At 42.6% G+C, this 24,584-nt stretch overlaps 1 protein-coding gene across 1 annotated transcript; it reads right to left on the reverse strand.

Moving 5' to 3' along the window:
• Positions 1-1,066: 1,066 nt before the first annotated feature.
• Npvf (neuropeptide VF precursor) lies at positions 1,067-4,816 on the reverse strand. The gene is made up of 3 exons (XM_021165817.2): positions 4,627-4,816; positions 2,892-3,271; positions 1,067-1,317 (listed from the first exon to the last, which is right to left on the reverse strand). Exons 1-3 carry the CDS (start codon positions 4,762-4,764, stop codon positions 1,266-1,268), a joined length of 570 nt encoding a protein of 189 aa, XP_021021476.1. The 5' UTR covers positions 4,765-4,816; the 3' UTR covers positions 1,067-1,265.
• Positions 4,817-24,584: the final 19,768 nt, after the last annotated feature.

Here is a 24,584-nt window from a genome sequence, read left to right on the forward strand (position 1 = left end):
GGAGGTGAGTTTTTGACTATGGACACAAGATAAAGGCCTCAGCTCACAGTGGTCTCCCTTTCATCACGCTATGACCTCGGGGTTCCCTTTGTCTTGGACAGTTACACCAAGAGGTGTCTAGTCTGTCACAGAATCACTGAAAGTGACCTGGGGAAGAGAAATAATGTGAAAACATGTTCACAAGGGACGACATCACCTTGGTCCACTTACATGTCTATCAACCTTTATCTTGTTATCTGTTAGGTCACCCTATGATTTAAATTTTTAAGCAATCATAACTGCATATGGTTGTGTGTTTTGTGTGTGTGTGTGTGCACACACTGAGAGACAGACAGACAGACAGACAGACTCAGGAAGAATCTCCATGTAGTAAAGAGATGTGTTTTTATACAAACATTTTGTGATTTCTTTTTCTTTTTTCCTCCTCCTCCTCCTCCTCCTCCTCCTCCTCCTCCTCCTCCTCTTTCTCCTTCTTCTTCCAATAGGACTTTCTCTATGGCAAGAGAAGTGAAGGTAGACTCAACATCCTCTTAGCCATGTTGCTGAAAATGCAACCCAGGGTTGATGTCAAAAGGCACCAGGCTGTTTGATGATCAGACACTGAAGACCTAAGGGCATTATGCTACACTACAAGGATGGGAGAAATGCAGAAAGGACTCAAGGTGCTGGGAAGTTGCTCTGCCCAGGTAGGTCCTGCCCAGGCCTCATAACTTCATGAGACAGCAGGAGCTGGCCTAGTCTGACTGCATTTCTGTACCTTTGGAAGGTTTTTCCCAAGCTCTGTCCCTGTCATCTCAGCAGCTGGAGGTGGAGCTGGGCACTGGGGAGTAAGTGCCAGGCTCAGGTGGCTTCTCCAGACCTAGTGAACAGGAGGAAGTGCTCAATGCTGGATTGGGGTGTAGGGAGGAAGGGGCATACATTTCATAATGTGTAGTCTTGTAGCTTCAGTCTCTCTTCTTCCTCCTTCTCTATCCCTCCCTCCCTCCTTCCCTCCCTCCCTCCCTCCCTCCTTCCCTCCCTCCATCCTTCCTTCCCCCTCCCTCTCATTAACCAGAGACTTCTTTATTTACAATACTGTTTTATTCTGACAAAAGTTTCTTCAAGTCTACATTACAAGCATCCTTGATCCTGTTTAACAACCACCAACATAACTTAAACTGACAGGAATAATGGCACTCATCGATGCTCTTCCTTGTCAACACCACAGAGCTGCTCAGACCACAGGTCACAGCTCCGTAGCCTCTTGAAGTCGGGCTCGAGGTTTCCTATTTTTCTGGTTTCCTTTCTGCATCATCTGTTTCCACAAACGTTCGTCTCCTTAAATGTAACAGGACAGTGTTCTCATCTATGGGAGCACTAGCAAGCAAAAGGACATCAAAATACAGCCCACGCGCAGTGTAGACGTACACGCCCTTGGCTCAGCCGCTGGGAGACAGAGGCAGGTGGATCTCTGTGAGTCTGAGCCAAGCCTGGTTTACATAGAAAGTTCCAGGACAGTCAGAAGTACATTGTGAGATGATATCACAAAAAGAATAAAATATAATATAAAAAAATAAAAACATCATCCTTGCGATTAATCAGTTATACTTTAGCTGACTTGGGTTGCAGCTGAGATGAAAGATTCTGGTGGGTTCTGAATTTGTTCCGGACACTAACCATTGACTTAGTTGTACAAGCCTACCCCATATTATATTTTATATGCCCCAGGGCCTCAGCAAAAAACACCTGCAACTCTCCATCACCTAATGACTAAGGCCCCAAGCCGTGTCTGGACCCCTTTTGTCTGCATTTTGCTCACCTTCTGCCCTCTGCCCTTTCCTGATCTCTTCACGTGTTCCTGCTCCTGCAGAGGACCCTCTCCTCCCCATGGCTCAGCTTCTCCAGGGCCTTCGCTCTTCCTCAGCCTTTAGTCTGGAAATGACCTGTCTCCTCCCCACAATCCCTTCATGTTCAGAGTCCACCCACCCTCCAAGGGAATATCTCTGGGTTCCCTCCCACGGATGCACCCACCTCCACAGGATCTTATTAGTCCCTTATAACATTCACCGATTCTCTCAAATATGCAGGAGTTACTATGGGGCAGTCACAGGCCTAGGCCCTAAGAGTAGGGCAGTAGATAAAATGAAGGGGCTTACAGAAATGAAGGTCTATTAAAGGGAACGTAGCCTAAACATATAAGTCAGAGGGTCCCAAGTTCTCGGAAACACTAAGCCAGGTGTATTCTGAGACAGCTTCTCTGATACTGTCACAGACTCTGCAACTCTACGTCCTTCAGCCCCTTCCCAAAGTCAGGAATTTTACTTTCCTTAAGATATGGTCTCTATTAGAAATAATATCTTCTAATCTTATGTAGCAACTGATACTATGATTTATAGGTACTGGATAGTAAGTGCTTTTTAGTTAATACAAGGAATGACTGTAGGAGGGTTTGTGTATAAAAGGAGGCACTGAAAACTTTCGTTTAGAAATTGAGCAGGAACGGAATCCACCTACCTGGCATGCATGAGACCCACATTCATCTCCCTCGCCACCCCAAAATATTCTTGGAGGGAAGTCCCTGCATTTGCCATCTGATTGAGATGGTTGTGTCATCTAAACCAGAGAACTATTCTCTCTCGTGGGACTTTTATTTTAGAGAGATGAAACATTGCACAATATGTCATAGCTGAAATCTGCAATCTTGTCATTGCATGGACTTGATGGTATGGTTGCTTGTGGCTTGGCCTTATTGCTCCCATCTTTGAAGAGCTCTGAATGTACAGGGTTTGTTTACATGGGATGTTGCCTTTGTCCTTGTGAGAGGCTAGCTTTCTTAGCCGTCCACTTGGACAGTGCGGGATACAAGGTTTTAATTCTCTGCCCGTGCAGCTGACCAGCTTTCCCACACTTACCTCGGTTGCTTTCCACCAGGACTCTGAACTTCTTGATGCTGGCAGATCATGGCATAGAGCATCTCGCTGGAGCCCAGTGAGTGCAGGGGTTTCTGTGGCAAACCAGCCGGTGTCTTGGGGATGCTTCTGGCTGTTGTTCTCCCAAACCTTTGGGGCAGGCTGGGGAAATGGCTCCTGGTCCCTGCCTCCATGTTGACCCGTGCTGCGGGGCTTCTTTTCTCGTCCATGGTCCTTCCAAATCTCAGGGGCAGGTTGGCTGCTGAGTGGGGCACTTTGTTGGCAGGGGCTGGACTCATCTTAATAACATTCTTTGGCCCCCAATCTTTTAGTTCTTGAAAACTGACACTTCTTTCCTTTTCCCCTTTTGGGATTCCTCTCAGCTATAATTAGAAACAAGAATTAAAATAATTTATTATTATTACAAGCCATAGATTTAAACCCTAAATTAACTTAAATCTAGACTTTAATCTGCAGACTTGCTCTGGCTATAAACAAAGTTTGTGTTTCTATATGCAGAATTTTAAAATAAATAATCTGTATTAAGCTTCTTAAAGCAATCTAGTTTCTCTGTCCCTTGACTATTATAAGACAACTATAAAATATTAATAAAAAATATATAGTGAGTGCAGCAGTATGTTTAAGCAGCAGGAATATAATGAAGTATTGAAATAAGGCAAAAGTTTATTTTATTGCGGTTATTCTCTTTCAGGTTTTTGATTCATATTGTTTATGAAGTATTTTTATATGCTTATATTACGACTCTAGAGAAAGCGTCCATTCCCCTGTGTGCTTATGTTTTACCCCTTTAAAGCCCCTCAGACCTGGATCTCGCCTGGTCTGGGGATGGGCCTGGGCTGCCCCATCCAGTTGCTTGCTTTATTCCCTTATATTTAGCGTTTCACTCTAAAAACATGTTTCAAACAACCAGTTGCACTTTAATTAGACTACAAATCACATTTTCAGTGAAGAGCCAAAGTCCAACAATCCGACTTTATAGGAGCCACCTAAAGTGCAGTGAATAGTTAGATTTGGTTCCACCCTAAACACTGGACCACATGCAAAAAGATAATTAATTCTTTTCTGATTATAATCTGACTGATACATACTAAGCAGAAAATTTCAGAACATATGAACACTAAGGATAAACATAACTTGGAGTTTTCTGCACTTCCCTGATGTAGGGATGAGCATTTTACCAGGATTTAAAGATAACTCAATCCTTGCCAGCTTGTAATTGCTATGGAGAAAATAAAAATACCGACTTTGTGCATCCAGATGTTATTTCTATGTGTCTTTATTGCAGGCATGCACTCTGAGTCAACTGATATGTACCGTTCACCTTCCCCTTGCTAAATACTACACACTGAGTGGGGTGTACTTGTCATTGAGACATCAGGCTAGTTGCCGTTGTGCTGAATTTTACAAAGTTACATCATATGTTGTCACAGAAAAGCTAAACTATGACAGAAAACCAAAATCCAAACTAAAGCAAAGCATAAAATTGCTTATTGCTTACTCTTTACAAAAGCATTAGATTCAAGATAAATAATCTATGTGCACACGTGAGCATGTGTATTGATCATCAGTTGTATTGGCGTGTGTATGTATAGAATGCCAGTTGTTAGTGTGTATGTATAGGATGTCAGTTATGTTAGCGTGTAGATTTAGAATGTCAGTTATATTTGCGTGTGTACGTATAGAATATCTGTTGTAATAGGGAGACTTTGAAACTTACCTGGGAGTATTTTCCGTCACCTTCTTTGCTGTGAAAATGAGGCATCATGAACTCATCTGTACAGAAGGTGTTTGATGTTAGGAAGCTTGAAGTTGCCACAGTCAATAAAATGAATCGTTTTAATGAAATAATTTCCATTTTGTCTAAGTCTAAATTAGGTTAATATGTTCAGCCGGGTGTCTATGAGTCTGCAAGAAGGGAACTCTTGGTGGTTTTATACTGTAACAGATAAATGACACATATTTTAAGTAGTAATAATAATTAGAGTGTGTAACTAAAATATGCACACAAGGAATGTGCTTAATTCATTCTGGGGAGACAGCAATGTTTGTGTTTGCAAATCTATTGACTTTGAAAAGAATTTTCCTCATTATGAAGTCTCCCCTAATTAGATAAGATTGGGAAAACAGTCATTAAGATTCTAAACAAACAGGATGTTTTATTTCTCAGAGCTTAAACAAGAAATCTTTTGTTTTTGGTGCTTTTGTTAGTTTTTGAGGGAAGCTTAAAAAGGAAAGAAAATATTCTATACACGCTAGCTGGGCTTTAAAAAATTCAGATACAAGGGTTAGGCATAGTCTTTTCAAAATGTCAAACGAAATTAGGAACGTGAAAAAAAAAGTAAGTCACATAGTACCCTCAATGAAATGCCATGAATTAATTGTTTTTGTAAAATGTTGTTCAGTTATTACAAAGCTCCAAGAGTAAATGTCAGCTGTCATGTGGAGGATGAGCTGCAGAGAAAATGTTCAGTAGGTGTTTCGGGAGGCTGTGCAGCCTCCTTGTTATTTGCCCTAAGGGTCTAATTTGGCAAATATGTATAAATCACTAGGATTTTATTTCTATAAAGACGCCACGTCCTACCTTCCTGTTCAAAGTCCTTAAGTTAAGAAATCTAGCAGGGGATGAGTTAGTCACACCATAGTGCTCAGTTTGTGGCTCCCAGAGCCCATATTATTTAGGTAATCTTACTTTGCCACAGGCATACTGACATCATGGCATTAAAAGAGGATTTATAGAAATAAATGTGTATTTACTGAAATAGCACAGTGAGTCTCTTTTGGAGAAGCTGACTGGTATTCTTAAAGACCTGCCTTATCACTAGACCCACTGTTCCAGAGAGGCCACTACTGGTCACACCTGACCTTCTGCCTTCCCAGGAGAACTAGACCTTACATGGAGATCCATCAACCTCCACACAGAGGTTATAGGAGGGGACTTGACAAAAATGTCTGCAGTTATTCTGCACTCTCGCCAACCTCTGTATGTAACCTGAGGCATGGGATGGCAGAAGTGAAGACCTTTCCCTGTTCCGAAGATGTCTACAGTAAGCCAGGAAGTTGAGAAGAGCAGTAGGTAGATAAACTCTCCATGGTCACTTGCCCGTGACCTCTCTTAAGGCAGTTGACTTCGTAGGGCTTCATTTGTTTTGGTCTGTGGTAGCCAAGAATCCCCACAGTAGGAGGCAATTAATTCAATTCATAGTCTTGTGTTAATTTTGTAATGCTGTTATTGGATTATTTGGGTTTAATTTCCCTTAGGATTCAATACACTTCTCTTCCAAATTGTTCTTTTGTAAACTGCTGATGGAACTTCTCTTTTTGTGGTCAGTAGGTCCAAACTTTTGAGAAATGGATGAAGCAAGGGGCAAGTTTGTTGACCAAGCTCACACCCTGGAAAAAGTGGAAAGCACCAGATGGGGTTTCTAAAACTTGGTTTGTGTCTAGTCCTCTCCAAAGAATGTGGCGCTCTAAGCAGGTCTCTGGTTTCAGCTACACATGAGTTACTGGCACACACGTTAGAGGTTAATCGAGGTGACATCCTGAGGAGCTTGTGTAACTCACTACCCTTCTGCTCCACCAGGTTAGGTTTCAATGTTTGGAGTGCAATTATAATAGTGTGCCAGTACCTTATGCACAACTGAAACCGGTGACCTGGTTAATGCACCACATTCCTTGAAAAGGACTAGACACAAATCCAATTTTAGAAACCCCATCTGGTGCCTTCCACCTTTTCTAGGGCGTGAACTTGGCCAACAAGGCTTGCCTCTATTAAAATGGAAGTTGGCTGTTTTTCCACCATAGTTTTTGTTCAGCATCAAGAATTTTAACAGAGAGAGAACCACACTATCGGATATACCTTTAGTGAAATGTACCACTGCATATATACATATAGATTTCGTACTCTGGGGATTTCTTGATAATATATACAGACACATTTAGTTTTTTTTTCTTGCTAGCTTGTATTATTCAGGTACATGTTTCACTTTTAAGTTCTATTTAATTTTTTAAAAAAATTGTGTGTGTGTGTGTGTGTGTGTGTGTGTGTTCATGTCACAGCCCATGTATGGAGGTCAGACGACAGCATGGCTGCAGTTCAGGTCTTGGGGAATCACTCAGGTAACAAGTGCCTTTACCTTCTAACTCACTTCACCCACCCCAGAGGCTTAATTTTAAAGGGGAAAATGCATGTGCTAGGGGTGAGGCAGAACATGGTGAGAGAGAGAGCAAACTGTCTCATCATATTGGAGAAGATGTAAATGGCAGAGAAATTTGTCACCATCCCCGGGGCAGTGTTTGTCCACACGGCAAGCCTGAGACAGTCTGGGTGTAGGTGAAAAAACTGGGATATCTGTGAGACTCCTGGGAATTTTCCACTGGGCATCATGGTATCCCTCACATGCACCAATGGCAGCCGTGGTTGTGAAAGCTAAGGAGCAGATGACCCTGGAGCCAGAGTCTTTCCAGTGCCAGGTGCCTCCTTCAAAAGAAAGAGCGTAACTGGGTTGGTGCCATGGCCTCACACCGTGTGCTGGAAGATAGATGGGAGCTAAGCCACAGTTAGTAACTTGTACCTTCATTACCACCCACCCAGCAATCTGAGCCAGACTCTCCCATGACAGCCCTGGCTACTCCCTTCCATTTGTTCCCACATCCTACTGTACAGCTTGCGCTGTCGTCTCTAGGTTTGAGCATTGTACTCAATAGTGGGCAATGTTTTAAGTATTCACTGCCTGCCAAGAACACTTGGAAGTACTTTGTGAATCCTGGTCAAATGTTCTGCCACTGAACTCTGCTGTCAATCCGCTAGGCTTGCTCTGTTGCAGTAATCATACACCTTGAGAAGAAGATCACTCTGCTCCAGTGGATCTTGCTGAGTTGATGGGAATCTGTTCTATTCAGACAAAAGGCTCGGTGCAGCCCCAAGGATGGCTTCCTGACAGTGCTGCAGGGGCTCCCATGGGGTGGCGAAGGCTCTTTGCTTACTATCTCTCTATGCCTATACTTTCTGCTCCTGGCAAGTAGTAGTCAATGGAGACCAAATAATTCCTACCAGGGGAATTGAAGTGACCTGAGTTTAAAGGGGCTGATCTAGCTGGGCTTCTAGTAAAGTGTTTGGATAAGAAGTTGTTCGTGTGCCGTGGGTTGGACACATTTTAAACCCTATGTTGAAGGAGCATCTTACTTTACTCATAGCTCATGCTTCCTGAGGCTATGAGAGATGTCTGTTCTAGGGTGGCCAATTTTAACACCCAAAGGAACCTGGGAGTGGAGCTCTGTTCCTAACCCCCAATCTTGCCATCTCATTCTGGGCCATTTGCCTTTCTCCAATGTTTATTTCTTCCTACCTAAGCAAAATCCAATTGCTGAGTTACACAGAAGAGCTTATGGGTATTAGACTCCTATTTTGTGTTTCATGTTTCCAAAGTATTTTGCAAATCTGTTAACTTTTGGCCCCTTTAGAGCAGGATGGGAGGTGGTGTTATGCTATGTCTCATTTTAATGTTATATATGGCAGAGAGAGGAAAAAATACCTGCCTTTGTTCCAAAGCACCATATACAAACTGTATAAAATTATTATTTAAATATGTAAAGGTACTCCCTTTGCTTTGAGATTTATGAGTCTCTTGTTATAATGAGCTTGTCATATGTTGATGGCAAGACTGTATTTATTTCTCAGCTTTCTCTATGACAGATGCCAGTGCCAGACCCCGGCAGGTGCTAAGGCGAGTGTGAGACCAAGATTATTTCTCCATGTAGTGAGAAATGTCAAAATTCAACTCTATTTGAAGTAACCTAAAGAATCAATTTGTACGATGCAAGAATAGACATTAAATATTTATAAAAATTAATTCACGTGATTTATTCTAGGAGCCTGAATAATGGGCTGAATGCCCATGTTGGAAGGAGATTTTTTTTTTTGAAGAGCAATATATTGAATAAACCTCCAGTATTAGATCTTCCAAGTAGTGGAATGTAAAAAATTTAAAACAATTTGCAAGGCTGATTAGGAGGCAGCCACCGCAGCTCTCCTAGTTGAGCTTTGACATTTTTTTCAGTGTTTCATTTTATTGACATTTTTTTCCTCTTGGGAAGAATGTGTGATTTTTACTGGCTTGGCATGGGGTTCTGGTGCCTCTTGCCAAAGACTCAAGAAAATTCAGGGTTTTTACCATGAGGGACGAAGACCAGATGTTTAGTTAAAATAACCCGTAGCTTTTACACAAATATAGGAAATAGCAGTTGTACTAGAATTATTTTTAGCCTGTTTTGCTTTATATATATGCAAGCAGCCATCTCATTCCAACTTGAGTGGGATCACATGTAATTTAATATTTTTTATCTATCGGTATACATGTGCATGTGTGTGCATTTACATGCCACGGGGTATGTGTTAAGGTCAGAGGACAACTTAGAGGAGTTGGTTCTCGCCTTCTTCCTAGAGTTCTGGGGATCAAACTGAGTTACTCAGGCTAGTAAAATGAGTGCCTTTAACCGCTGACCTGTTTGCCAGTCCTTAAAAATGTTAGCGTATACCTTTTCAACATTTTGTTTAATTTATTCTTGTGGTCTTTAGAAGTGCTCTGCTTTAAATGCAGAATGTTCCTTTAAAGCAGTGATTTGTTTTCATAAAAAGATGTGGCTTTGAATACTGTAGGAAAGACCCTTGCCTGAGCCGTAGGGTACCCTTTCTCACTGGCTTAGCCAGACTGTCTCTGAGAAGAGAGTTTGTTGCTTAAACCTACAGTGATACGAGCTGCAGAGGACGTTTGAAAGCACAACTGGCTTCCGGTCTCAAACATGGATGCAAGGGCAAATGAGTAGCTAATGTGAAGGGGCATCATGACTAACGCAGACTTCCTAGATGCTCTTTCCTCTGGAAGGCTTGGGATTTCTCTTCCTAGTCTGGTCCTATTCTTCCTGTTCTTCTGAGTGGTGGGGTAGGAGTTTCTGTAAAGGTCCCCAGCAGCCATGCTTCTCTAGGCTCTGTTGCTCAGAAGTGGATCTGGCGTTGGCCACTGTGGGTCCACACTCTGGAGTTTTGGCTCTCTTTTGCCTTCTGCCAGCATTTTGGTTTTGGTCATTGCACCTGACTCTCCACTCTGCCTATGAGAATCCTGTGGAAACCTCATGGCTCCTTCTGTCACTTGAGCCATAGTGACTAGACTTCAACAAGGAGGAAGGTTTTGCTGATCCCATCTGTGTTACTTCCACAAGACGAGTTCATGATGTGCCAGGAGCCACAGCAGGGCAGATCTGTTGGTTGAAAGTCAGGCAGTTCCATGATAAATAAATAAAATGACAATTCCAAACAAATAAACAAGCAAAAACCCAGAAAAATTCAATCAAAATGATTTTGGATGTGCATGTAGCACTTCTAAAATGTACTGTGACTCTGGCATAAATTCAATTAAAAGTTCCCCCCTCACCACCCCCGACAATCCTCTGGATCTAGGCTGGATCCAGATTTTGTATTAACTGAGATTAGATGTCTGAAATAAATGTCAATATAATCCTCATTAAATATACCTAATAGGTTTAGTTCCATACTGGGTTTTAAATTGGCAAGACTAAGAGAGTTGCTATTTCCCTCTTGAGAGGGTGTAATAGAAAGAAAAATAAACTGGAAAAGGTTTTAGTTCAGAGCGTATTTAGGTACATGGCCAGCTCTATGGAGTCTCTTACAAATCCAGATGTGACTGACTCAGAGCATCTTTAGAATGGTGGGCCTTGGCTGACGGACAGAGAGACAGAGACAGCTGATCTGGGAGCATCCAAAGTGATGTAGATGCTAAGTGAACTATCCATCCACACTTCATCTTCCAACCTCTTGACTTAGAGCAGTTGGAGTACTTCCTATGTCTTCATAGACTTCAGGTTGATTTGTTTATTCTTATCCCTCCAAAATCCCTTCACATATAATTTATTCTGTTCCAGGACAGAGAGACTCAGGGAAGCCCTACTATGCAGCCCAGGTGTGACAGAGTGAGGAAAGACGGAGAGATATCACTGGAGGTTCATGTCGGAGCTTCTGGCTTGTTGAGCACTTTGCAATTCTTACAAACGTTTTGTGGTTAAAAGTTTCTTATTGGCACCGCTGAGGAATGAAGCTCTTCTTTTCCTGACAGTTTATCCATGTGTCCTGGATTACATTTTACAGAGATTTCAAGCAAAACCAAGAGTTTATTATAAAGACCCTGGGATGCCTTATGAATGGGACTGGGGACTGTAGAATACCTGGAGCCAAGGATTCAAATCACTCTCAGGTCTTTCTCTTAAAGTCACATTTCTACCCTAACATCTGTCTACTTTCTAGATTTAAAAGAAAATACCTATCCATTTTTTTCCAACATTTCATAAGTTTACATATTCGCAGTTTTGGCTACCTCATTCCAAACTGCCCTAACTTTCTCAAGTCCAGATTCAAGACATGAAGGAAGGACTCTGATCTGCCCAGTGTAGATAAATTATCCAGTTCTGAATGACCTTGTGTCTGGGTGGGGCTGCGAGAGAAGTGGGCTGGGTGGTACTGCCCGTGCCGGGGAGGCAGTCTGACTGGACACAAGTTCGTCAGCTAGATGGCATAAAAGTAAAAGACAAATCTCTTCTCCCTGACTCCAGTTCTCCAGTCAGAGAAAAGCAATTTCTCCCCACTGTCTCGGTGACAACTGTGCCAGAGGCAGAAGTAAACAGTTGCTGGTGTCATGTTCCTTTGTTTCACTGTAGAGGTGCTGAGAAAGTCCCTCTAGCCCAGCTGCGTGGTAAAGGTAGATAGTGCTTTTTCTGGGCAATTTGGGTCTTTGTTTCAGCAAAGCAGGTGTTCTTGTGTGATATTTTTGTAGCTCACATGGGGCTTTGGTGGTAAAAACAAAACAAAAAAACAAGTTTTCGATTCTTCCTCCCCAAGGGTGGCAGAGGGCACAGTTCCCAGCTCTTTCTCCATATATCCATCACGAGCAGGGCCTGTAAGGCTCTCTCTCTCTCCTGGCAGGTGGAAATCCTGGCTCAGGCCGTTCTCTCTGGCATTTGGAGGCGCTCCTGTCTCCAGCATTATGTTCACACCAGATCCGCAGCACGGACCTGAGGATTTCAAGACCAGATGGTTTGATCCCTAAATGGTCTTAAACTCTTTTCAACGTGGGCCTCTTTCCAAAATGTTTTCCACCCTTGCCTTTGCAGTGGTGATACTGGCTTTTCTCATTTCTGCCTATTGAGCTGATTAAGGTCAAGTCATTTTATGAAGCAGTAATTTTGTGAAATCTTGCTTTTTTTTTTTTTTTGAACAAGAGGGTTACATTTTCTATGAAGTTGGCAGACTTGACAGTCTGTGCCCAGCACTTGGGTAGTCTTCCTCACAGACACAATCCAAAACATCCTGCCGTGTACAATGAGCTGTGTGGAGATCACAAAGGAGTCCTTATTTTGGAGATAGTAAAAGTAACAGTCTTGTGTGTAATCCCACATATAAGCACATGTAGACTCTTTGGTAGTTAGCTTTATTGCTCTCTGTCAGTTTTTGACAGCATTTACCCTAAATAAGGAGTAGCAATAATGGTATAGTCTAGTTTAGTCCTACAAGCATATCTGTCTGCTCTAAAATATTTGCTTCCAGTGACAGAGAGTATTTTAGAAGTGTTCATTAGAACAATTTGATAACTGTGTATCCATTATTAATAACCCAAGACAGGGAATTACATGTTACGTGACTCATGTGACCAATAAGGAAGGCTCCATTTCCATAATTATAAAGAATTCATATCACATCCATTTTACTATTCTATATCATTTGACCCATTTATGGCTCATTTTGAAAGAGTGAGATTTAAAAATTTATAAAGTTTTTTTGAATGAAAAATCTGTCAGGTGATATCTCCCTGAGTGTCTACCCGTTATTGCTCCACCAGGCTCTTTTGACCACTTTGAAGAAATTGGCAGAGAAAGTTTGGGGGTGCTCTGAGGCAGGCAGACCTTCTCCCTCAGGAGGGAACCTGAGCAGAGGGTGCATATTTTGCCTCTGGGGTGAAGCTGATGTGAGCCGGCCACATTCTGGAGTGGGACAGAGCTGTGAGGTGGGGAGGGGGCAGCCACACAGAGCCCACCTGCTGTCTGCCCAGTGGCCCCATCAGCTTCTCCATGACCCATATGGAGAGGGCATTAGCACATGCTCAGCATGGCTGGTTGCATCCTCAGCCCAGTAAGATCCTGGTCCATGTGGGTTATTGGCTGTGCTGCTGCTGCTGCTGCTGCTACTGTGATCATGCCCACAATCTTTTAGAGATAATGAATGTGGCCATGGATGGCTAGAGGAAGAGTCGGGTTGCACGCCGGCTGCAAGGCTGGTGGAGTCTGTGCCAGAGAGGAAACGGCTGAGTGATTTCCGACCTAGTCTTTTCTCATGCCCAAATCTCAGGTGTGTTGAATTTGGAGAGGAACAGATTATTTTCTTTGCATCCGAGAACCTGGGCAACAGTGTTGTTTGTGCGTGGCAGTCAGTACCCGCCGGCATGACCTCTGTCTGCTTTGATCGCATGGCATCACTGCCTCTTTCTCCTCTGGGCATGCCTGGGACAGCAGTTGCTAGAGTGATTTTGATGAAATGTGACATTTGTAGACTGTGGCCACCGACCAAAGAATCTGAGCTATGGAATCCAACACTTTACGAGCTACAAAATAAAAGCTGGCCAGCATTTATTGCTTGTTCGAGCAGCTTGAGCCAAGTTTCCTAAGCCTGCAGAGTAGACTCCTTAGTGCTGCTAATTTTACTATCAGCAAACAAAGGGGAAAGGAGAAGATGATATCGAACAGCTGAACGATGGCATTGGTGAGGGGAATACAACATGGTCATCTGAAGGGAGGATGAGTGGGTTTTTCTCTTTCTTCACTTAAAAAATATGGAGAAGAGGTAGAATGTAGAAAAAGTTCTAAGCAGGGACTATTCCCTGGCAGTGACTTACACGTTAAGGTAGCCACTAGGCCGTGTTAGAAATTCTCTAGGGATATGTCCAGAATGATGGATACAACTTTAATATTAATAGAGGATTCATCATGATAATGTAAGTCATAGATTAAAGATCCCATCATCAATTGACTAGCTCTTCTCCAGCCTATTATACAGGTAGCACATGTTTTAAATAGTACCATGTAATAGTTCTGAAGTCTTCCTTTGTCTGTAAGGCTGGCGTTCTGCTCACAGCAACAGTGATGAGCTGACTCATTTGTCTCTCTCTGCTGTCTAGGCTTTCTGCATTTCCCTCCCTTTTTATTAATATTTAGTGATTCTTAAAATACGCTCAAATAGTACCTTTTGACAATTATAAAAGAAGTTTTGCTCAGCATCGAATAATTTATATTCATGAAGTGGGTGCGAGGAGAAGAATTGGTGATTCATTTATTGGTTGTTCTACAAAGAAGGTAATAGTTTCCAAGTTCCCACTTGGTATAATAATTTAGTACTTAATCAGCAGTTGCATGCGAGTGTATGGCTCCCTTGTCTTAGTCTGAGGTTTCTGGCCTTGGAAACTTGGACAGAAGCAGAGTGGTTGCGTAGTCTCAGGGGTCTTTGAAGACAATGAGAACCCTTTTGGAAAGTTAACATTGGTATTAGTAAATACAACGCAGCAAGGTGTGTCTATTCCTTTCTTACAGAGAGGCCACAACATACATTAATGAAGATTGTGATCACAATCTTCATTAATGTATCTTATCTAAGTCTAAGACACACATGAACATAGGTCCATAAATGCAAACCATCCCCCTGCCCAAGAGCCAGACAGCAGGTATATACTCAGGAAAGTGGACCTTCCCATCAATTGCTTCCTAATGTGTTATAGTCCTCTTGGCTAGGCTATTCTATATATTATTCAATTTCATCTCTCTGTCATGCAGTATCTACCACAAACTTTAGGTGCACCAGTTTATGTATTTCATTTGCATGAATTACGTGAGACTTAAGGGTCCTGTTATAAAGAAAGCTGTTTGTCAAGGAGGCCCCAGAGGTACCCAGAGAAGTGCAAGCATTGGGTTACTTTTAGCCACCCACCATAACTAAATGAAAAAGGCCCACCTTCTGAAAACACCATACACATAAGCTGCAGGACATAGAGAAGTCAGTTTGGAACTGACCTGGATACTCCCTGTTTTGGGAGATTGAACTCAGGTTATTAATTTGGTGGCAAGTGCTTTACACACTGAGTCATTTTGTCACTTTTTATTTGGAGGGGGAGAGAGTAAATCTTTGTTTATATTCAGATCATGAAATTATATATATATATATATATATATAATATGTGTGTATATATATATATATACATATATATATATATATATATATATAATCTTCAATCTATTTTATGGTGGTGGATATTTTTGTTGCCTATAACCTACAAAGTACACATGGATTACTGTAAGAACATAACGCTCCCTGCTAAGTAAATGAAGGAAGGCATGAGAGAATGAGTGGGTCTGGACCTTAGGCAGAAAGGTTATCTTTGCAGTGTTGTTGATATGTAATGAATGAACCCTTTCAAGTTAAGCACTTTTTCCTTCAGAGTGACTAATTTCCATGGAGTTGATTGAATTGAGATTGACTCAGTGTCAAATGGCTAATCATTTACTGTGACAAAAGTTCAAGATTGGCTGTTATTCCGTCTATTTCCTCTTGTATGAGCATGAATAGAGTGTGTGTGTGTGTGTGTGTGTGTGTGTGCGCGCGCGCGCGCGCATGTGCACACACAGGCACACAAGATTCTAGCACCCATTCATAACATAGACATTTTTCTTATCTATATTCACTAACCAGCCCATAATTCTGAACATACCCTGTCTCCAACATCTGTGAGTGAAAACCTGGAATTTATAAACCTTTCTGCCTTTCGTTAAAAACCTGGCATTGTAGAACTATAGGCTTGACTGTATTATGCTTTTAGCTCCTTAGTTTGTAATTCTTTTTACCCTGATGCATTCATTGTAGGTTCGGTTAGGGCTTTTACTATGTTTAGGCATTGTTTCTTTTCTTGCATCCTCTTTTCTTTCTCTCCCCCTTTCTAGCCCATCTCCTTCTTTAATTGGTAAGACTTCTATAAAATGTACTAGAATAAAGGCGACCTTGCTGCTGGCTTGTTGTATTCCTGGTGTATGCTCACAGAATGGCTGGTGTTAACAAGGGACCATTATTTTATGCATTTGGGGGGTGTAAATGTGGGATCATGTAAGAGGCAGGCCACCATGGAGGCTTGGCTAGAAAGCTATATTAACAGCATTTTTTTTTTTCTGCATTGCCCTGTTCTTTAATGAAGGCTCACAAACTCACCACCAAGTAAAGAATATGTTAATATGCTCAAGAACCATGCATTCCCTGGTGGCAAATTGAGTGGGGCCGAGCTATCTCTTCTCATGGTGTTGGAATTTGAAAAGATGCCAGCTTAGAAGTCAGTTAGAAAGCTTGCTGCAGGCTTGGGGGCAGGAACACCCATTATTCCCCCTTCCTTCCCTGCTTGGTTATTAAGTAATGAAAATGAATACTACAGCCCAGTGGCACTATGATTACTCCTGCATCAGAAGGTCTAAAACAGAAAACAGGTCAATGATATCAGTACCTGGAAGGGTGAGTACACACACTGTAATGGAAAAAGCACGGAAATTGAATAACAGAGATGTGTGCCTTCTAGTTCCTGGCTTCCGTGCAATCTTTGGAAAGTCAGGTAGCCCATACTCTCTCCATGCAAAATCATTTGAGACTGCAGGACAATGCCTAAGGGTTTCCTACCTCCAACCCTCCATATCAGGGACAAGACAAGAATCTGAGGGAGATGGAGAAAAGAATAAAGGAAATATGTATGGCCATGATTGATTAAAGTGGCCCAACTCAGGTACCCCTAAGCTTCTGCTTCCTTAAGTCTGTGGGACAATTGACTGGATCTAGAAGTTTCTGTTCCTCATTGTGGGTAGAAGTCAATATTTGGCTGATAACAATAAGAACTGACATACTTAAGTGTGCCACAGAGCCAGAAGATTGGAGCCATACAGTTGTGGCGCTCGCTGGGAAGGTTCACCCTAGGAAACCAAGCACAGCATGGAGTGTCAGACTTTCATCTGTAGATGGGCTAATTCTATCAGAGCATGACAGAATTGTTGGCTTAGCACCTAGTGGTTCCTGGGAGTCCAAACTCAAAAAGCCAAGAGGATGAGAAGGAATTTCCCATTCTCAAGCAGCCCTGATGTTTGAGTTCCAAAAGTGTTCCAGAAACAGAGCATGTGGACTTGGACCCTTGACCACCAGAGTTTTCCCTGTCGCCCATCTCAGGGTAAGCTTGGGGACAGTCAGCTGTGGAATGTCAGCTGAGCAGCAGCTTTCTCAGAGCCTCGCATCGCTGCACCATTCCCCAGAAAGCAGTTCTGGGAGGCCAGTCTTATTTTTACAGATGGCGTATCTGAGAAAGGGATTATTTAGTGATTGGAGCATTTTTGTTTTATGTGCCTCTGAAGGCAAGATATGTTTTGTCTTCGATCAAGTCTTAAAACAATATTTGTCCTGGCATCTTCCCAATTTTCTTTCCACATGGAAACTCTGATATTTTTAAGGGTAGTCATGAACTCATTCCTAGGTATGCACATTATATGGAGATCTTAGGAAAACTTTGAAGGAGAAGGAATAGAGAATGATACTTGTTTTATGTACCAGACGTTGCGATCCATTCTGCTGCTGGGCTTTTCTTGATTAGCAAGATGGAACAGAATATGTTAGTTATGCTGCTTTGAAATGGACAGAATATTGGAAACAGTGTGGAAGATGAGGACTTGAAAAGAATGTTCTCATGACAGCATTGTGAGTGCAAGGCTACCTTAGAGGTATGTACAGTACCAACAATACTTTTGGATTAGGTGCAGTCTTCAATTATGCATTTGGTTTGGGGTAATAAAAGACATGATTTTCAATAATGTTTGGAATTTAAATATCCTGCACCCCCCCTTTCAGGAGCACACTTCCCAATGCAAGAGTCCCATTCTTGTCCATTAAAAATTAAATGCTTTTACAGTGAATTATTAAAAGTGCTAGGTTGGCTGCAAATCATCAAAGGTACCATAAACCATTATGCAAGCAAGCAAGCAAGCAAGCAAGCAAGCAAGCGAGAAGTCTGATTAAATCTAAGCCATCAGAGGCGTATGCATCCCTCAATATCCATTGCTTTTGAAACTACAAAAGCAACTATAAAATGCTACATTAAGTTACTTTAAAAACTCTTCCAGGGTTTTTAAAATTCAACAGTGTCTTGCCTTTTCAATTAAGTACAAACTAGGAACCTTCTACCACCAAGCTCTGGCATACCATTTCTGAGGAGTCGTTCCCACTCTAGCTAAATCTGCAGCGAAATTAACCTCATTTTTCCAAATGATATTGCAAACCTAATGGAACCAAGGCATGCAAGTAGAATTTGCTGGAAATCGGGTTATGAAGTCCTGTTCTTTCCCCAGATGTCTACTATCATTTGATCACAATGAAAAACATATGATAGGTTTTTCAAAACCATGTTGAAATGTTAGAAGCAGTTAAGTATGCCTAAAGAATAAAAAGATAATCTATCATTTTGGTTCAAATAAGATGGTGCTATTATTTGGATCTGATTCGAGTGTGTCCCCAAGAATGCGTGTGTTGGAATCATGGTACCCTATGTTGTGACACTGGGAAGTGGCAAAAACTTTATGAGGATGGCCTTTGTGCAAGATAACTGGGTGGTGGTGGCTCTGCCCTCGGGTGGAGTTAGTGCTGTTCTTCTGGGACCCTGGTTAGTTCTCATAAGAGAGCAAGACTTGGTGCTTCTCGTCCTCCAGGTTCTGTTACCATGTGATGCCTCTTGCTTATTACGATACTTCCTCCCATCATTGTATACCATGAGCCCCTCACCAGAGACTGAACAGATGGGATTGCTCAGTTGTGGATTTTTCTCTCTGGCAGCTAAATAAATATTTTAAATACATATATTATCCAGGCATAGGCATTTTTTATTGCAATGGAAAATGGATTGGTGAACTATATGAAATATAAAATTTCTATCACAGTGCCTGGTACAGAGGCAATACTAAGTGAGCACCTCTTCTTGCTGACTCCATCTTTTTAATGAATAAATACAACAGTTAATGAAAAAAGAGACCACGGATTTGAAAAAGAGAAAGGAGGAGCATATGGGAATGTTTGAAGGGGATAGGGTAGAGGAGAATTCGTATAATTCTGATTTCAAAAAATAAAAGAAAAATAATTGAAATATAAGGTAAAATCAAATTGAGACTATGAACTTTGGCTAGTAAGGATACGGTGATAGTGAAAATGTGGCTTTCTAGTAGAGGAAGGGCTAGCTTCACAGAGACAAAAAAACTCCCTGAGATCTGAGCGCCAATGGCCATGCCCAGGTAGTGGAGGAGGAGTATATGTGTGGAGGACAGGGAAAAAGGAGGATTTCCCATTGTCTTCTCTGTTAACAAATGAGTTGAATTGAATTAAGTTAAGGGCTGAGGGTACCAACGAGTAGAGCTAAGCAAACCAGCACAGTGGGTCGTGGCCAACATTCATTCTCTGATGTCAGAAGGCAGAAGGAAGGATCTTATAAGGACAAAGGCAAGTATCTATGGCCCCAGCTGATAGGTGACACATCTGTGACTCTTGAGAGAGAAGGTACAATCTATGTTAGCCATGGAGACTTGGATATGCGTCAAGAGCTTTACAAGAACCAAGAGCATCATCGGAGATGAGATGAACACATTGAAGCCATCCATGGGCAGGCAGGATGCTGCTCAGAAAGAAAAGCCAATCAGAAGCCTCACCTAACAGGGCATGGGTAGTGAACCACACACTTGGGCGTGGCCACAACTCAATTTGTGTCTTGGGAGCCTGGGTGCTTTGCTTGAGGACAGGGTCTTGAAGGGTCTGAAAAACAGCTCAGTAGATCTACAGCATAGTTGAACTTATAGAGAGGTAGAGGAAAGGAGAGCCTGTGCCTTGTCCTGGCTGGATACCTCAAGGCATGGGAGAAAAGAAACACTGACGTCCCTCAGACACTTATGGTGGTTAGGGTCAACTGCCAAAGTGTCAGAACCTAGAGTCACTCAGAAGGCAGTCCTTTTGGGCATGGCAGTGGGGGTTATCTTCATTCATTGATGTGTTAAGAGAGCCACCTGAATTGTGGGCTGGACCATTCTGTGGGCAGGACATCCTGGACTGCACTGATGGAGAAAGGGAGCTGAGAAGTAGCTTGTGATGATCTCTTTCTGTTTCCCGAATGTGGATGCTATGAGATGAGCTCCTACTGCCTCAACTTCCCCACCGAGATGGACTGTGCCTTGGACCTTGAGCCAAAATAAACTCCTGAGGTTGTGTTTGTCAGGGTATTTGAGTAGATCATCAGAAAGGAGAGGAAGGCAGTGCTACCATCTAGGGGAGGGCTTGGAAGGTAAGGTCAAAGGTTACAGATTAGCTTTTCTTCCTGCCATGCGCCCCTGCCCCCAGCCCCACATATTTTCTTTTGCTAGCGTCTGACCTCTCTTCTCCCAAATGGGAAGCAGCAGGGACTGGAGACTTGATGTAGACCCTAACTCAGTTAGATTCTGTAGTGATTGAATTTAACACAAATCACTGATTTGGACGCAGTTAGGAATAGGGAACGCTTGACTGAGGAGACATCTGGGCTAGTTGTTACAATGTCGTTGAGGTTTCTGTGACTCAGTGCATGACCTTGAATGCTGTGAATGCCTGCAGATAAGTAGTTGGAGGGATTTTCCCATTCAGGACAATCATACACCTTCTCTGAGGCAGGCCCAACAGAAACACAGGCAAAGCCAGAGGGAAAGGGCAGCTTGAGTTAAGGGCATAGTGACTGCCAGTTCATCATACAGAATGGCCTTTTCCTGGTCCACACATGTTTTATAAGGGAGCTTGGTCACTTCACGTGGCTGTCTCAAAAGAGAGTTTGTCTTGGCCTCCCCTGGAGGATGAACAAGACAAAGAGTGAACCGATCATGTGGACCTTTTGGAAATTTAAGGTTCACTCTGGCTATTAGTGGGCATGAAATGTTCTTCTCCCATTAGCGAAGCCAGGTCAGATGGGCTATACATCTCCCAGAGGGGGCATCCTGGGAACAAGGGTCCTGGGGCATGATTGACCCTGAACTGTTTTGACAAGCACCCACTCCCCAGCACAGCAACTTTACTCTGATATGCAGATTCAGTCACTTCTCTTGCTGGTGCATAAGCTGTGCCAGATAGAAAATCCGCAGAGACTGAACGTGTGATTAAAGAGATAGTTGTCTGAAAACTAAACCTAAGGAATGGTGCTCCAAGTCAAGTTCAACCAGTCTCACTCTGGACTAACAGGGCCCTTTCAGGGCCTGTGAGTAGAATAGACATTTTTGACATTGACATTGACATTGAATTGCCTCCAGCTCAGTAAAGGGGCAGGTACATGGGGACATTACCCATGTGACAACTGGCAATGATACTGGAGACCAGAAGAGCAGCTTAAAGCCTTTTGCCTGTATCATTATGGTCTGCAGACTGACCTGTGGTTTTGGAAGAGGGAGTAATATCCCCGTCCTAATTCCCAGAACCATGACTACATTGTTTTACATGGTAAAAGGGAATTTGCAGATTTGGTTAAGGATATTAATATGGGCAGGGGCTCCTGGCTTAGCTGGGCAGTTCTGGTACAATCCCAGTGTCTGTGCAAGTGGAAAACAGGAGATGAGAACAAGGCTGTACGGGTGGAAATAGAAGCCAAAGGAGAAAGAAGAGGCTTGGAGGGTACAGAAAGAGGTCGTGTGTGTGTGTGTGTGTGTGTGTGTGTGTGTGTGTGTGCATGCACATGTGTACCAACCTCAGCTTTTTATCTGGGTTTTGGAGATTTGAACTCAGGTCTTCATTCTTGTACGTAAAGTGCCACTGAGAAGTATTTAGAAGAATATCATAGTGGAAGCCTAGGTTGCCTTGCAGCAGAAATATTGGTATTAAAGAGTGCCCGTGATAGTTGTGAAAGAATTGCTAAACCTCTATGATTTAAGAAAGTTCCTCAAGCATCATACATAGACAGCTACTAAAAGCACAGACGCTAGAATCAGGTCCTATGAGAATGCAGAAGACAGTAAGGAGAACATGACTGGAAGGCAGAAGAGACACGAACAGTAGAAGACAGTTTAGCAATGAAGGCAGAGTTGAGGGCACAATCTTATTTCTTCCTGCTGCTAATAATATGGTGTGAAAGGAAGCAGACCTATTGAAGGAAGAACTATTTAAAAGAAGAATTAGGACTCGAGGAGTTGGGAAATCCATATTTCAAAAGACACCAAAATTCTGTTTACTGTCTAGAAAGTATGCCTAAAGACAAACCATGGGTGTGTCTGGATTACTTTTTGTTATTGGTTTAGAAATACATAAAAACTGGAGTATGTAATCACACACAAATACACACACATACATACACACATACATATACACATACATATACCACACACACACACAGAGAGAGAGAGAGAGAGAGAGAGAGAGAGAGAGAGAGAGAGAGAGAGAGAACACTCTATGATGAGATTAGATGATGAGACCCAGGGATCCCTTAAGCCACATATGCAGAAACCAGGAATAGAGGTAGGGGAACTATCGGGAACTATCAGTAAAGGACCCTCTTGTCTTGTGGCATGGATCTCTATGAGACACACAGGCAGCCTGCAGGGGTTCTGAGAATGTTGTAAGAGTATAAACGTTGTCAGCTTGGACCCAAAGGAAGAGATAAGAATCAAGGAACAGTATTCACAGTCTAACAAGACTACTCACTCCCATACATGACACACTTCAAGGGACAGAAAGAATGCTTTTAAAGGCCATATCTGATCCAGCAACATTGCTGCCATGGATTCTGAAATTGCTTAGGAGCAACCTCTCTTTCCATCTCTCATTTTCTTTCTACAAGATATTTTTGTACACAGAGAGGAAAAAAAAGTAACTGCTGCGGAGAAGCCTTGCTCCTTAATGAAAGGATCAGCTGCCGTTACCTGTGAGGAGCAATGGGGGCTGTTTGCTGCCCAGTGGTGGGATAATGAGAGGGACTCACCGCTTCTGTGGGATTTCTGTAAAGAAAAGAAAATCTCTTGAATCCAATCTTGAGGAAACATGAGACAAAGATAAATTGAGAGATAAACTACAACATAATTGGCCTGTGTGTTTCTAGGTGTTAAGGCCATGAAAGACTGCGGCATCCTGAGATATTTACCAAGATAAAGATAAGAAAAGGAAATACGTGAGATATTTACCAAGATAAAGATAAGAAAAGGAAATACGTGAATTTGGGTTCAATTTCTTTTCTCTTTCCCTGCTTCCCTCCTTTCCCCATTTCTCCCCCTCCTTTTCCTTCCCTTCTCTCTTTCCCTCCCTCCCTTCCTGTCCCTCTCTGTCTCTTCCTTCCTTCCTTCCTTCCTTCCTTCCTTCCTTCCTTCCTTCCTTCCTTCCTTCCTTCCTTCCTTCCTCCTTTCCTCCCTCCCTTCCTCCCTCCCTCCCTCCCTCCTTTCTTCTTTCCTACCTTCCTTCCTTCTCTCTCTTTCTTTCTAGGACCTTATGAGGTTCAAGCTGCTCTCAAACTCGCTATGTAGTAGAGAATGACCTTGGGCTGCTGATCTCCCCCTGCCTCCAATTCCCAAGTGTTGGGATTGCAAGTGTACACCACTATGCCTGGTCAACTTTTAAACAATAGCAGTGTTTTTATCTCTTAAGGCAGCTGCCCAATGTCTTGCTTACTGCCCTTCATATATGAAGCTATAAGTGGGTTTCTATTGAGTGGATGAGGCAAGTTAAATAATATCTGGGTTTAGGGAGCAGGACAGGGGGAAAGATGAATGAAACTTTCATTACCTAGTTCACAAAACAAAGCCAAACTTAGGGCTCTGCCAAGTTTGACTAAGGCATTTGATGAAAAGCTTTACTATAGAAAGAATGAACTAATTCAGACAAACAATCAAATGTGACAGTCTGTAGGTCACCTCCAAAGGTGCAATCGCCAGGGTGTCGCCAGTGATCTCACTTGTGTTTCCTGCAGCAATCAGTGTGAGAAGATAGAAAACAGCTGAACTCATGAAGGTTTATAAAGCAGAAACAAGGTCCAGGATGTGGGAGTAGTTTTGAAGCATCTGCAAAATCTGCTTAAATAAACCTGATTTCCTACCTGTCTGGAGGGAATCTGAGTGGAAAGGTCCAGAGATTTGGTTCTCTTGGAGACACACCCTCTCCTACCTATGGAAGAAGTTTCCAACTGCTCCGAGCCAGCCCAAGTAGGTGGACTCCTGTCTAAGGCTCCCAGAGACAACAAGATGCACAACAGACCAAGCACACTAGTAAGCTACCAAATGTCCTCAGGCTTGTTCTGCACATTCAAATACACACAGCTGCTGCTGCTGCTGCTGCTGCTCCTGCTGCATCTTATTTGATAGCAGACCCAGTCCTTAGATTTCCCCCACTGGCTTGGGATAAAGAACACATGCACTGTATTTCAACTAGCATTTTCCAGAATTCAAGGGTTTTCTAAGACTAAGAACCAATAAAATCCAGCTATACCACTTTCAGGTGTATACCCAAAAGGCACTTCGTCCTACCACAAAGACACTTGCTCAACCATGGTCACTGCTGCTCTATTTATAAAAGCCAGAAATTGG

Source organism: Mus caroli, chromosome 6 (assembly GCF_900094665.2).
Source record: "Mus caroli chromosome 6, CAROLI_EIJ_v1.1, whole genome shotgun sequence".
Classification (NCBI taxonomy): domain Eukaryota; kingdom Metazoa; phylum Chordata; class Mammalia; order Rodentia; family Muridae; genus Mus; species Mus caroli.

What these genes read in the sequence shown, in the direction of transcription:
- Npvf (XM_021165817.2), bottom strand. Translation starts at nt 4,764, where the DNA reads ATGGAAATTATTTCATTAAAACGATTCATTTTATTGACTGTGGCAACT. An exon ending in GTGACGGAAAATACTCCCAG is followed by an intron (nt 3,272 to 4,626) that starts GTAAGTTTCAAA and finishes TTCTAATTATAG; the next exon opens with CTGAGAGGAATCCCAAAAGG. An exon ending in CCTGGTGGAAAGCAACCGAG is followed by an intron (nt 1,318 to 2,891) that starts GTAAGTGTGGGA and finishes GTTACATTTAAG; the next exon opens with GAGACGAACGTTTGTGGAAA.